At 38.9% G+C, this 12888-nt stretch overlaps 1 protein-coding gene across 1 annotated transcript; it reads right to left on the minus strand.

Annotated features, from left to right (window-relative positions):
* Positions 1–6369: 6369 nt before the first annotated feature.
* On the minus strand, positions 6370–7562 carry OR5AU1 (olfactory receptor family 5 subfamily AU member 1). Its single transcript, XM_069463042.1, has one exon. The coding sequence runs from the start codon at positions 7414–7416 to the stop codon at positions 6442–6444; it is 975 nt and encodes a 324-aa protein (XP_069319143.1). The 5' UTR covers positions 7417–7562; the 3' UTR covers positions 6370–6441.
* Between the last annotated feature and the right edge of the window lie 5326 nt (positions 7563–12888).

Here is a 12888-nt window from a genome sequence, read left to right on the forward strand (position 1 = left end):
AGTTTGTATAAATGGAACCATGTGTATTCTTTAGTGTCTGGCTTTGTGAAAGGGTGCAAATCTATTAGGTGTTCACAGCAGGTAGAGAAAGATTTTTCACACAGAGTTTAGGATAGAAAGAAGTACAAGTTTATTTATTTTTCTGAGAAAGAAATGTTCACTTAACATTTGTGAGATTCATCTTTATTGTTGTAGTTAGCTATAGTTTGTTCATTTTCATTGCTGTATGGTATTCTAGTATATGAATATATCATAATATAATTATCCATTCTATTGTATATAAACATTTTGTCTGTTTCCATTATTGGCCTATTACGAATAAGGCTTATGTGAACATTCTTCTACATGTCCCCTGATGTACACTTGTTGGGTGAATACCACAAGGAAAATTGTTAGATTGTGGAATATGCCTATTTTCAACTTAAGCTACTAATGCCAAACCGTTCCAAAATGCTTACACAAATTTACACTATACTCACAGGGTTTCAAATTTCCAGAATAAATATATCAAATATGGATGAATAAATTTTACAAAATATGGGCAAGACCTCTTATTTTTCAAATATAAAATGACATTGAGAGAAAGTAAAGAAGATCTGAAATGTAGAGAGATATACAATGTTCATCAATTGGAAGACAAAACTTTTTAAAGGTATCAATTCTCTCTAAACTTATACTGTATATATAGGTTTAGTGCAATGCCAGTCAAAATCACAGTAATTTTTTGTAGAACCTCTCAATCTGAGTTTAAAATTCATATAGATATACAAATGGTCAACAATAACCTAAATTCTTTGAAGAATAAATAAGGTGGGAGAATTTATTCAACTAGATTGGATTTATGATAAAGCTACATTAATTAAGACAATATGGGTTGAGCAAAGTGGCTCACGTTTGTAATCCTAGCACTCTAAGAGGCCAAGGCAGGAGGATTGCTTGAGCTCAGGAGTTCAAGACCAGACTGAGCAAGAATGAGATCCCCTCTCTACAAAATATAGAAAAATTAGCCAGGCACGGTGGCACACACCTGTAGTCCCAGCTACTTGGGAGACTGAGGCAGGAGGATCACTTGAGCCCTGGAGTTGGGTCCCAGCTGTTTAATCAAACAAAACAAAGGGCAGTTGTGCTATAAGTTTTCTCTTTAAAGGGACAATTATGTGCTGTGAGTTTATTTCTCTTATTTTCTATCTGATAGTTTATTTTTCTCTGTTAGCTAGTTAATTCACAAAGCCACATTTCACTTTCTAGTTTTCCCCATGTATGCAGCTGCTTTTGAATGTCTTAGTCTTTATTTACCTGTTAATGGGCATTTGGGTTGTTTTCAGTTTTGGAGTATTACAAATAGAGCTGCTAAGAACGTTCATACACAAGTCTTTTTATGGATATATGCTTTTATTTGTCTTGGTGGAATACAATGAATAGAATAGTTGTTTCATATGGTAGGTGTATATTGAACATTTTATGAAACCATCAAACTGTTTTCCAATGTAATTTTATCATTTTACCTTCCCACTAGCAGTGTATTAGAGTTCCAGTTTCTTCATATCCTCACCAACACTTGCTATTGTCAATCTTGTTAATTTTACCTATTTTATTAGGTGTTTTGTTATCTCATTACATTTTAATTTAATTTGCATCTACTTAATGACGAATGATGTTTAATATCTTTTCGTGTGCTTTTTTGCCTTCTGTATATCTTCTTTGATGAAGTGGCTGTCCAACTCTTTTGCCATTTTCTTTCTTTTTTTAATAGTTTTGGGAGTTTTTGTATATTCTGGATATAAGTGCTTTATCAAATATATGATTGAAAATATTTTCTTATAGCCTGTGGCTTGTCTTTTCATTATATTAAGTATCTTTTGATGTGTTTTAGTTTGGATGAGGTCCAATTTATTAATCTGTGCTTTTATGGATTATGCTTTTGTGTCATATCTAAGAAATCTTTGGCTACCTCAAGGTGACAAAGGTTTTCTCCTATGGTTTAGAAGTTTTATAGTTTTAGATTTTACAGTTAGGTCTATGATCCAGTTGTAATTGTTTTTATTTTGTGTGAGGTATAAACAAAAGTTTATTTTTATGCATATGGATAACCAAATATTCTTACACCATTTGTTGAAAAGACTATCCTTTCTCCATTGAATTGCCTTGGTACCTTTGTCAAAAACCAGCTGTCCATGTATTTGTGGGTCTATTTCTGGACTCTCTAGTCTGTTCCATTAATCTCTTTGTCTGTTTTTACAGCAATACAACACTGGTCTTGATTACTGTAGCCTTATAATAATTCTTGAAATCAGGTAGATTCGGAACTTCAACTTTGTTCTTCTTTTTCAAAGTTGGTTATTCTAAGTCCTTGGCATTTCCATATGAACTTAGAATCAATTTGTCAGTATCTATAAAAAGCCTTCTGGGATTTTGATTGGGATAGAATTGAATCTAAAGATCAATTTGGGGAGTATTTACACCTTAATATTAAATCTTGCAACCAATGAACTTGGTATGTATCTCCGTTTATTTAGGACTTGCTTAATTCTCTAGGCAATATTTTGTTGTTTTCAGTGTATAGGTCTATTATGTCTTTTGTCAGATTTTTTTTCAGGTAAAATTAATTCGCCATAAATCCAAGGGTTTATTTTTGGATATTCAATTCTATTCCACTAACCTACATACCTATCCTTATGCCACTACCTCCACTGCAGTTTTTTTTCTTTTTTTTTTCAGCATATTATGGGGCTACAAATGTTTAGGTTACGTATATTGCCTTTGCTCCACCAGGGTCAGAGCATCAAGCATGTCCATCCCACAGATGGTGTGCACCACACCCATTAGGTGTGTATATACCCATCCCCTCCCCCACCTCCCATCTGCCGGACACCTGATGAATGTTATTATTATATGTGCACTTAAGTATTGATCAGTTAAAACCAATTTGATGGTGAGTACATGTGGTGCTTGTTTTTCCATTTTGGGGACACTTCACTTAGTAGAATGGGTTCCAGCTCTATTCAGGATAATACAAGTGGTGCTATATCACCATTGTTTTTGTGGCTGAGAACTCCATGGTATACATATACCACATTTTATTAATCCAGTCATGTATTGATGGACACTTAGGTTGTTTCCACATTTTTGCAATTGTGAATTGTGCTGCTATAAACATTCTAGTGCAGATGTCTTTTTTATAGAATGTGTTTTGTCCTTTTCGGTAGATGCCCATGTTTTTGTCCTTGTTGAGACAGAGCCTTGCTCTGTCACCCATGCTGGAGTGCAGTGGTGGGATCACAGCTCACTGTAACCTCCAACTTCCAGGCTCAAGCAATCCTCCTGGCTCAGCCTCTCAGCTAGGACTACAGATGTGCCACCATGCTCAGCTAATTTTTAAAATTTTTGTGATAGAAACAGGATCTCACTATGTTGCCTAGGCAGGTCTCAAACTCTTGGCCTCAAGCAATCCTCCTGCCTCAGTCTCCAAAAGTGCTAGGATTAAGGGTGTGAGCCACTGTACCCAGCCTCCTTCACTGTTTTAATAACTATAGCTTAAAGGAAGTTTTATAGTTGGGTATGTATTCTTCCACCTTTGTCCTTCTTTTCAAAATTGTTTAGCTATTCTGGTTTCTTTGTATTTGCATATAAATCTAAGGATCAGCTTGTCAATTTGCTTGTCAACCTGCTGAGGTTTTCCTAGGGATTGTATTGAATCAGTAGATCAATTTGGAAATATTGTCATGTTAATGATATTGATTACTGAATCCATGAACATGAAATGTCTCTCCATTTATTTAGATCTTCTCTAACTTTTCTCAGTATTGTTTGTAGTTTTCAGTATATGAATCATGCATTTATTTTGTCAAATTTTTCCTAAGTATTTAATTCATTTGGACACTGTTGTGAAAGAATTGTTTTCTTAATTTTACTTTTGGATTATTTATTGCTAATATATAGAAATACAACTAATTTTTCTATATTGATTTGATATCCTTTAATTTTGCTGAACTTGGTTATTAGTTCCACTGGGTTTTTTTTTTTTTTTTATAGATTACTTAGGATTATTTGCAAATAAAGACCACCCTTCTCACTTTCCAATCTAGATGTTTTTTCTTTTCTTTTAATGCACTGGCTACAACCTCCAGTACAATGTTAAATAGAAGTAGCAATAGCAGGTATCTTGCCTTGTTTCTGATCTTAAGAAGTAAGCATTCTTTTACCATTAAGTATAATGTTGGCTATAGATTTTTCATAAATGCCCCAGATATTAGGAAATTGAAAAAACTACACTCATGGATTAAAGAATAAATCATAATAAAAATTAGAATATATACAGAATTTAATGATAATGAAAATACTATATTTCAAGACTAGTGGGATTCAGGTTAAATGGAACTTAGTAATTTGTCTTAAGTGTTTATATGGAAAAAGGAGAATGACAGCCAGGTGAGGTGCCTCACATCTGTAATCCCAGCACTTTGGGAGATTGAGGCAGGAAGATTGTTTGAGCCCAGGAGTTCCAGACCAGCCTGCGCATCATAGCAAGACTCTGTCTCTACAAAAAATTAAAATTAAAAAAATTAGCCAGGCATGGTGGCACATGCCTGAAGTCCCAGCTACTAGAGAGGCTGAAGTGGGAGAATCACTTGAGTTTAAACCTTAAACTTGAGTTTAAGGTTACATTGAGCTATGATCACGCCATTGCACTCCCACCTGGGTGACAGAGTGACACCTGTCTTTAAAAATAAAAAAAAAAAAAATTGTGGGATGCAGGTTAAATGGAACTTAGGAAATTTGTCTTAAGTTCTTATATTAAAAAAAAAAAAAAAGAATGACAAAATTAGTGAGCTAACCAAAGAATACAATTTTTAAAAATATTTTAACAGTCTGGTACTAGACAGTACTATCCTCAACCTGGTAAAGTTTGTCTACAAAAAACCCTAGATCAATAATTATACTTAGATTGTTAAATAGCGTTTCCTTTAAGCCAGGAACAAGACAAAGGTGTAATCTTTCACCATTTCTATTTGATATTGTGCTGATGCTCCAAATCAATGCAGCGAAGCAGTTGTACTACACTGCCTTTAGTAAAGTCTCTACCTAGCACTAGAAGGTCATCAGTAAACCTAAATATGATCAACATTATTAAAAGCTAACAGTAAACTTTATGATAAAGGTGAAATTTCTATTAAAATTCAGGAACAATTTAAGGGTCAGGATCTCTGTGACGGCGTATCAATATATATAGCACCATTCTTACCCTCCTCATTCTGAACAATTTATAAAAAGGATAAAATATAATCAGATGGGGAATAAAATATCAATGGTATTACTGTTAAAGACTACATTAGAGACACAGACTGTATCTGTGGGAAATGGTCTTTGTGAAACTAAATTCCAGAGCCAGGCAGACTTTGCCGACTGTCACGGCTGCACCGAACCAAGGCAGGCCTCCCCTGTGAAGGGCCTCAGCCAAGCATGCCTAGTTTATTCTTCCCAATTTATCAGTGAAGTAAGTCACTCCCCCAAGGACAGAGTGAGCAAGGGAGTACAGACAGCCCAGGAACATCATGCTGGATTGAGCTCCCACTATATGACTCTTCTTATTGAAAAATATCTAGTTTAATTGAATCACAATTTATAAATTAGCAAGAACAGAATGCTAACAAGGACAACAAGACTTTGAGACAGGCAGAATATGTCCTTTCCCTCCCTGCCCATTCACTTTGTGAGGACAATTAAAAGATGCTTGAGCCCAGGAGTTTGAGATTGCTGTGCGCTAGGCTGACGCCACAGCACTCTAGCCCAGACAACAGAGTGTGACTCTCTCAAAAAAAAAAGAAAAAACAAACAAACAAACAAAAAACCAAGATGAGATATCTGTGACTTAGAAAATTTAAGCAACTTTACCAAGTTTACCCAGTTTGAAAGTAGCCAAATGATTCTTTGGTCAGGAAAAAAGTCATCAAAAGAAATAAAACATATGAAAATTTGAAGCTATTGTTACAGTATCATTCAAATAAACAACCCAATAAAAATTTTCTCAGTCAAGGAGCCAGTTTTTATGAAGAGGGTATGGTAAACAATAGGAAGGATCTTCCCAAGCAGCCAAGATCTTCAAATTAGATAAGAAAATAACGTTGTTATGAAGAATATAAATGTCCATTTATAATAAAATAAAATATGCAGAAAACTCAGAAAAATGAATGAAGCATCTTAACAAACATAACTAAATCTTGCCAATGGGTCCAATTGTGCAACAAGCAGACACTTCATTCTTACTTCTTAGTCTCTATGACACCATCAGTTCTTCTGTGGCAGGTAGATGCAGAAGCACCTGCAGACCAGAGGACACGCCCACTATTCACAGGGATGAGCACGGGACTGTGCTCAGGGTAGCACCTCGTAATGTAATATTCCCTTGGCTTTCTAAAGATATGTGGTAATGAGTTTAGAAGATCATTTCATTGTTTTCCTGCCCCAAACCTTTCTTAAAGCTTCCTTTACATCCATGTTTCTCAGAGAGTAGATTAGGGGGTTCAGCATTGGGATCACCACAGTGTAAATCACAGCAACTGTGCGGTCTTGGGTCAGGGAGTAGCTGGACCTGGGGCGCAGGTACATAAAAAGTGTTGTGCCAAAGAAGAGACAGACGGCAGTGAGGTGGGATGCACAGGTAGAAAATGCCTTAAATCTGCCCTGCGCTGAGTTCATTCTCAGGATGGTGATGAGGATTAAGAAGTAAGAGATCAAGATGGTGAGGGTGCAACTCAAGAGGTTGAAACCAGCAAAGATGAAGAGCAGGATCTCACACAGTGAAGTGTCCACACAAGACAGGGATAGGATGGGCGGTCCATCACAAAAGAAGTGAGTGACCACATGAGCACCACAGAATTTCAGACTGAAGATACAGCTTGTGTGAATAAGAGAATTGAGAAATCCTGCACTGTAGGAGCCCACAATCAGAGAGGCACAGACCTCAGGAGACATGGCGGTTGGGTAGAGCAGGGGGTTACAAATAGCAGCATAGCGGTCATACGCCATGGCAGCAATGAGATAGCACTCACTGGTGGCGAAACCCGCATAGAAAAACATCTGAGCCATGCAGCCAAGATAGGAGATCACCTTCCTCTTGGCCAAGAAGTTCACCAGGCTTTGGGGGACAACCGTGGAGGAGTAGCAGAAATCCAAAAAGCAGAGGCTCTTCAGAAAGGAGTACATGGGTGTGTGCAGGGTGGCACTCACGTGGATCAGGAAGAACATGGCCAGGTTCCCCAGCACAGTGATGGTGTACATGCCCAGGAACACCACGAAGAGCAGCCTCTGGAGCTGGACGTCACTGGTGAGGCCCAAGAGCTCAAACTCAGTCCCCTGGCTCAGGTTCGCCCCTTCCATATTTCTCCAGTGCTCTGGAGTGTGGAAAGAAGGCAACATCGTAAATGAGGTTGAACACCCAAAGGGTCTGAGTTTGATTCTGCCCTAGGGACAGCCTTCTGAAGATAAATCTTATTGAGGAAATTTGGCTTAGTCTGGAACTCTGTCATAGTGAGGGCTTTCTCTGCTTGCTTGGTTGGTTAATTAGTAAGCATTAACTTGAGCAGCAATAGAAAATATAAAAGAAATATATACCATATGGTCTCTCAGGGATCTTAAAAAATTCCAAGTAATGCAACAGTCACTCACCATGTAGTCATAGTTTTCTAAATGCTTAGCTCTGGTTCTCTCTATCAGGAATTCAAGAATGCCTGACCTTGGGAAGCTTATGTTCTCAAGACAGTATATTTTGTGTTTAAGCACACTGGTGTCAGATTGCCAAGATTCAAAGCTGGAACTTTACCACTAACGAACTGTGTAATCTTGGGCATGTTACTTAACCTCTCTGAGTTTCCATTTTTTTCATCTGTAAAGTAGGGATAATAGTACCTACCTCAAAAGATTGTGATAAAAATTGAACAAATTAATCCATGTAAAGCACTTGAACAAGGTCTGACACATTGAGAAAGTTCAAAGAATTTAGCTATGCATATTCTCACAGGGGAGACAGACCTAACACATACATAAACATCATAAATGAGATGAAACAACAACAAAATTTAGCAAGTAACCCACCACCAAACAATATAGACAGAAATGTGAACTAAGCGAGAATAATTAAACAGGCCTTCAGATGAGCTGTAGGTAGTTCATTGGCTCAGCTATAAAACTGTCCCTGTGAACTCAGTACCAACCAGGCACAACTGTGGCTTCTCATGGTGATGAGGGTTGAAAAGGTGGAGAGAGGGGCATGGTGCAAAGAGCAAACTGATCCTTCACACGTGGGAGCCTCAGCCAAGGGGAAAGTGCCCACCATCATTCACAAAGGAAGTGGTCATTTCCAGAGGACAGAATTACCCTACAGTCAGGGGCTGTTGGGCACAGCAGGGAAGGAACAGCCCCTCTCCAAGACTGAGGCTTTGTATAAATAAATGCCTTTTCTATTCAGAGTGAACAAGGCTGTGGATGTGTCATCCAAACACCACAAGCTCGTCTACCCCGTCAGCTCCTCTGCCTCCTGTCTTCCTGAGTTACCTCTGGGTCCGGGAGTCAGTTTAGCACCCTGTGCTCTTTGGTGAAGGCTCTCAGTTGTGAAGACTTTGAAGCCATCAAATGTGATTGGGTAGGACGAAAAAAGGACAAAAGTGAGCCACCTCCTCCTGTCCTGAGGAGAATAAGTGAAAAACAAACCTGTGAAAAATGTTGGGTGGATTTGGAAGAGAAAAGAGCTGGATTGAGCAGGCAAAGATTCTGGTTAATCCCACTGGCATAATTTCCAGAATCGTCAAGCTACCAAGGCATATGTCCAGAGAGAAGACATTTAGCTGTCAGGTAGGTGATGGAGGCACTTAGTCTGTTGAAAGAACACTGTGAATGGTGACAAGAAAAAAGCTTCCAGTCATGCCCACAGAGACACCATATCCTAATAAAATTGAGGCACTCAAAATATAAGGGCAAATTTGAACACAGAAAATTAGCAACTGCTTTTAGAGCACGGGGAGTGCAATTCTGTGGTTTATTTCATGCTCTTGAGATGTAACATTCAACTATCCTCAACCCAACAGCTGCTATTTCACAATAGACCCTAATACTGCAGAATGTGGCAGTCCTAGATTTGGGTCGCAAATGTCTTTGGGCCCCATTGGTGCCAAAAGCCAACTCAGCTTCAAGGCAAATTATAGGACTTCAGAGAAATGACTGTAAAACTCTCAGGGTGGAATAACTTACAGGAATTTCAGGGAAGTAGAGTAAGGGTGGAGTAGAACTTCTTGAGACCCAGCTTCACTTTTTCTTTCCTAAATAGACTATTTCAGTTTGGGTAATGGGTCTTCAAGTATCTCTGATGGGAAGAGCGGACTAAAGCAGAGAAGAGTAGGAATGTGCGCAGCACAGCGGACAGTGCAGATGATGAGGCAGGGAGCCCACACTGGGGCGGGTAGTGGGGGGGTGGTCAGGGAGGGTGGTGGGTAATACAGTGGGTAGCTCATCAGAGCCTCCAGATTTATTACTTGCTTTAAATCCCCTCTCTCTTTCTCTTCTCCTCCCCTTTCCTCTCTCATCTCTCTTCTCTCCAATTTGTACTAAATTCAAAATTCTTCAGAATATAGAGAATTAGTCAAGGAAGGAATTATGTAGAAACTGGTATCTTTGACAGTTGTTCAGAGGATGCTGGAACAACCACTATTTCTGTTGGCCACAGTATGTATCTGTAAATGAAAAGTAGAACACTTAAAGGTGGTCTTATCATATGTGAGTAGATTAGGGAGTGGGTATTTAGGAGTCAGAACAAATGCCTGGGGCCTGGAGATGGGGCAGGAGTAGGCAAGGGGCTTTATCTATACCTGATCCTTGCCCTCCTCCCTGGAATAGCACAGTGAATATATGTGGCGGGCAGGCAGCCAGGGAAAGCAGCCAGTGTATTTTGTTCAGCAGCTGTGATCTCAGACAATGATTCTTAAACAGTAAAGTGCCTTGCCCAGGGTTCAATAGAGAAGCTTGTCACATGCAGATTCCAGGTCCCAACCATAGAAAATTCGATTCAATAGGCCTATAACTGGGCCCCAAAATCTGGGGATTCTGAAACAAGTGGCCCTTGAACCACACTCTGAGAAACACTAAACCGTTGGGTACTTGTAGGAGCAGACAGGTCTTCCTCCTGAGCCACATAGCTATATCCTTTCCTAACGTGCTGGAATTCTCTGTGTACTGGGAAATCAGCCTGTGGGTAGGACGCTTAGTCCTAGACATTCCCTTCCACCCAGAAGACATATCAGTAGTTAACAATTTCCAGAAATCTGGGTACTACCTGAAGATAATCCAACACCAGAGAATGTCTTCCTTCAAAATTGATTCAGATGTTCCTAAGCAAACCATTTAATTCCAGCAAAGCACATGACTGGATGGCAGAGCTATTGCTCCAGGGGTGAAAATACAAGCCTTCAGTCGAAAAACAACAAAGACAAAGCCAGACTCATTGTGTCCATAGATTGAGTCTGGGGATCAGAGCCTGCTTCTGACTTTAACCTCTCATAGGGTCGGAGCAGTGAGGCAGCCCCACTCCTGGCAAGCTCCTCACAACTAATCTTGTGCTGGCAGGAGACATCCCAGAGCCATCTTTTCCCCTGGGCAGCCCAGCAGCTCACAAATGGGGAAAAAGGATGTGTTCATTGATCAAAGTGTAGAAGGCAGGTGAGGAAGTGAAACTAATTGGCCCATGTAGACCCATTAAGGTCTTTGAAAAGTTGCTAGCATCTCTAAGAGTCTCTGTCCCTGAGGAATCAGGAGCCTGGGAATGAGAGGAATGGATCCATACAGATCCCTGCAAACTTGCTGACCATTAGCCCCAAAGGACGGCTCTACCTTAATCCTAACCTTGACTCTTATGTGATTATTAATCTGTATTTCCTCCACACTGGAAAACCAAATTTTTCTCTCTTCTATGCCAGTTACCCAATGTGCCCGAGATTAGAGCTGAGAACCTTTCTGCCCTTCAAAATTACAGTAAAATTAGATGTATGTTATTTATTAAGAGTTTCCAAATATTTTGGAATTTTCTAGAGATCTTCCTGTTACTGGTTTGTAACTTAATAGCGTATGGTCAGAGGACATACTTGATACTTGACACTTGATACTTTTGAATTTATTGAGACCTGCTTTATAGACCAGAATATGGTCTATCTTGGTGAATGTTCCATGTTTACTTGAAAAGAACACGTATTCTGCTTGGTTGAGTGGACTGTTCTTTAACTGTCAATTAGGTTAAGTCGGTTGATAGCATTGTTCAAATTTACTAAATCCTTTCCAATCTGTTGTTAAACTCATCCAGTGAATATTTTCATTTTGGATGTTGTAGTTTTCACCTATAGAAGTCTGATTCCAATGTCTTTTTTATATCTTCCCGTCTTTACTTATTTTTTTGTACATACGGAATACAGTTATAATAACTGTTTTAATGTGCTTCTCTGCTAATTCTAACATCTGTGTCAGTTCTGGGTTCCTTTTAATTGATTGGTTTTCTCTTTGTGGGTCATGTTTTCCTACTTCCTTATATGCCTAATAATCTTTGTTTGGATGCCAGATAATGTGGATTTTATCCTGTTATGTACTGGATATTTTTATATTCTTATACATATTTTTTGTTCTGGGATGCAATTAAAGTTATTTGGCAATGGTCTGAGCCTCTTGAATCTTGCTTTCATGATTTTTTAGCAGCGCTTAATCTGGGGCTAATTATTCCCCACTACTGGGGAAAGAACTTCCTGAATACTTTAGCCAAACCCCCATGAATTATGAGTTTTTCCAGGCTGGCTGGCAGGAACTGGCACTATACTTGGCCATCAGTGAGTCCTGGATACTGTTCCCTCCAATATTTTCAGATTATTCCTTCTCTGTCCTTGGGTAGTTCCTTCATATGATGTATTCATCACTACTCTGATGAATACTTGAGAGGGGACCCTTTGGGGTTCTCTCTCTAGAGAGAATTCTCTCTCTGGTACTCTGTCATGTGAACATTGGCCCCAGATCCCCAAGGGCAGCCCCTCAACTGAATCCAAATTTTACAAAACAAATCTTTTTAATAAAGAGATTTGTTCTGTGAAGTCTGGATTAAGTCAAAAGGCCACACTCAAGGATCTAGAAGGCCACAGGTTCCCCATCCCTCTCTCCAAAGGCAATAAGCTGGGGCAACTGTCACGTTTACTGCCTGTGTTTCCCACCTCTCAGAGATCGTCTTTCATTGCTTCATGTCTAATGTCTTAAAAATGGTCTTTTTCATGTATTTCAAAATTATTTTCTTTTTAATTTTCGTGTTGTTTTAGGTAAGAAAGTAAATTTTATCCCTACTGTTCCATCTTGGCCAGAAGTTAAAATCTCCCAAGGTAAATTTAGATTCCATGATTTCTGCAAATTGTGGAGTACTTAGCATGGTCTCTTCTATATTTTGGCTTCTGTTTCTGACTGTCATATCTTCATTCACCGTTGCATGGAGCCAGCAGGAAATCTAATACCGTCTTCCTTCTTTGTTACACACACACACTCCTCTCATACGCTCCTCTCACACAAAGCATTCATGTAGAGACTTTATTAAAGATTTTTATGGGAGTTAAAAGAGAGGTTTATATTGAATTTATTCATACAACTCTAAATTGCTGATAAGGCTTTATTGTACTTAAAATTTTCTTTGGCCATCTGACACCTGGGATATCTCTTTGGACTTCACCCTAAGTAACATTTGGCCTTTTAGTATCTTTTGACTTCTCTTAGTTCCTCTCTTTCTTTTGTCCTTTTTCTCTCTTCACTCCTCTTTCTCTCTTTTCTCCTCAAAGCCTTCTTAAGAAACCCAGATACAGCTCTTTTGCCAAATCTACTGTGAGA

This window comes from Eulemur rufifrons, chromosome 2, assembly GCF_041146395.1.
Source record: "Eulemur rufifrons isolate Redbay chromosome 2, OSU_ERuf_1, whole genome shotgun sequence".
Classification (NCBI taxonomy): domain Eukaryota; kingdom Metazoa; phylum Chordata; class Mammalia; order Primates; family Lemuridae; genus Eulemur; species Eulemur rufifrons.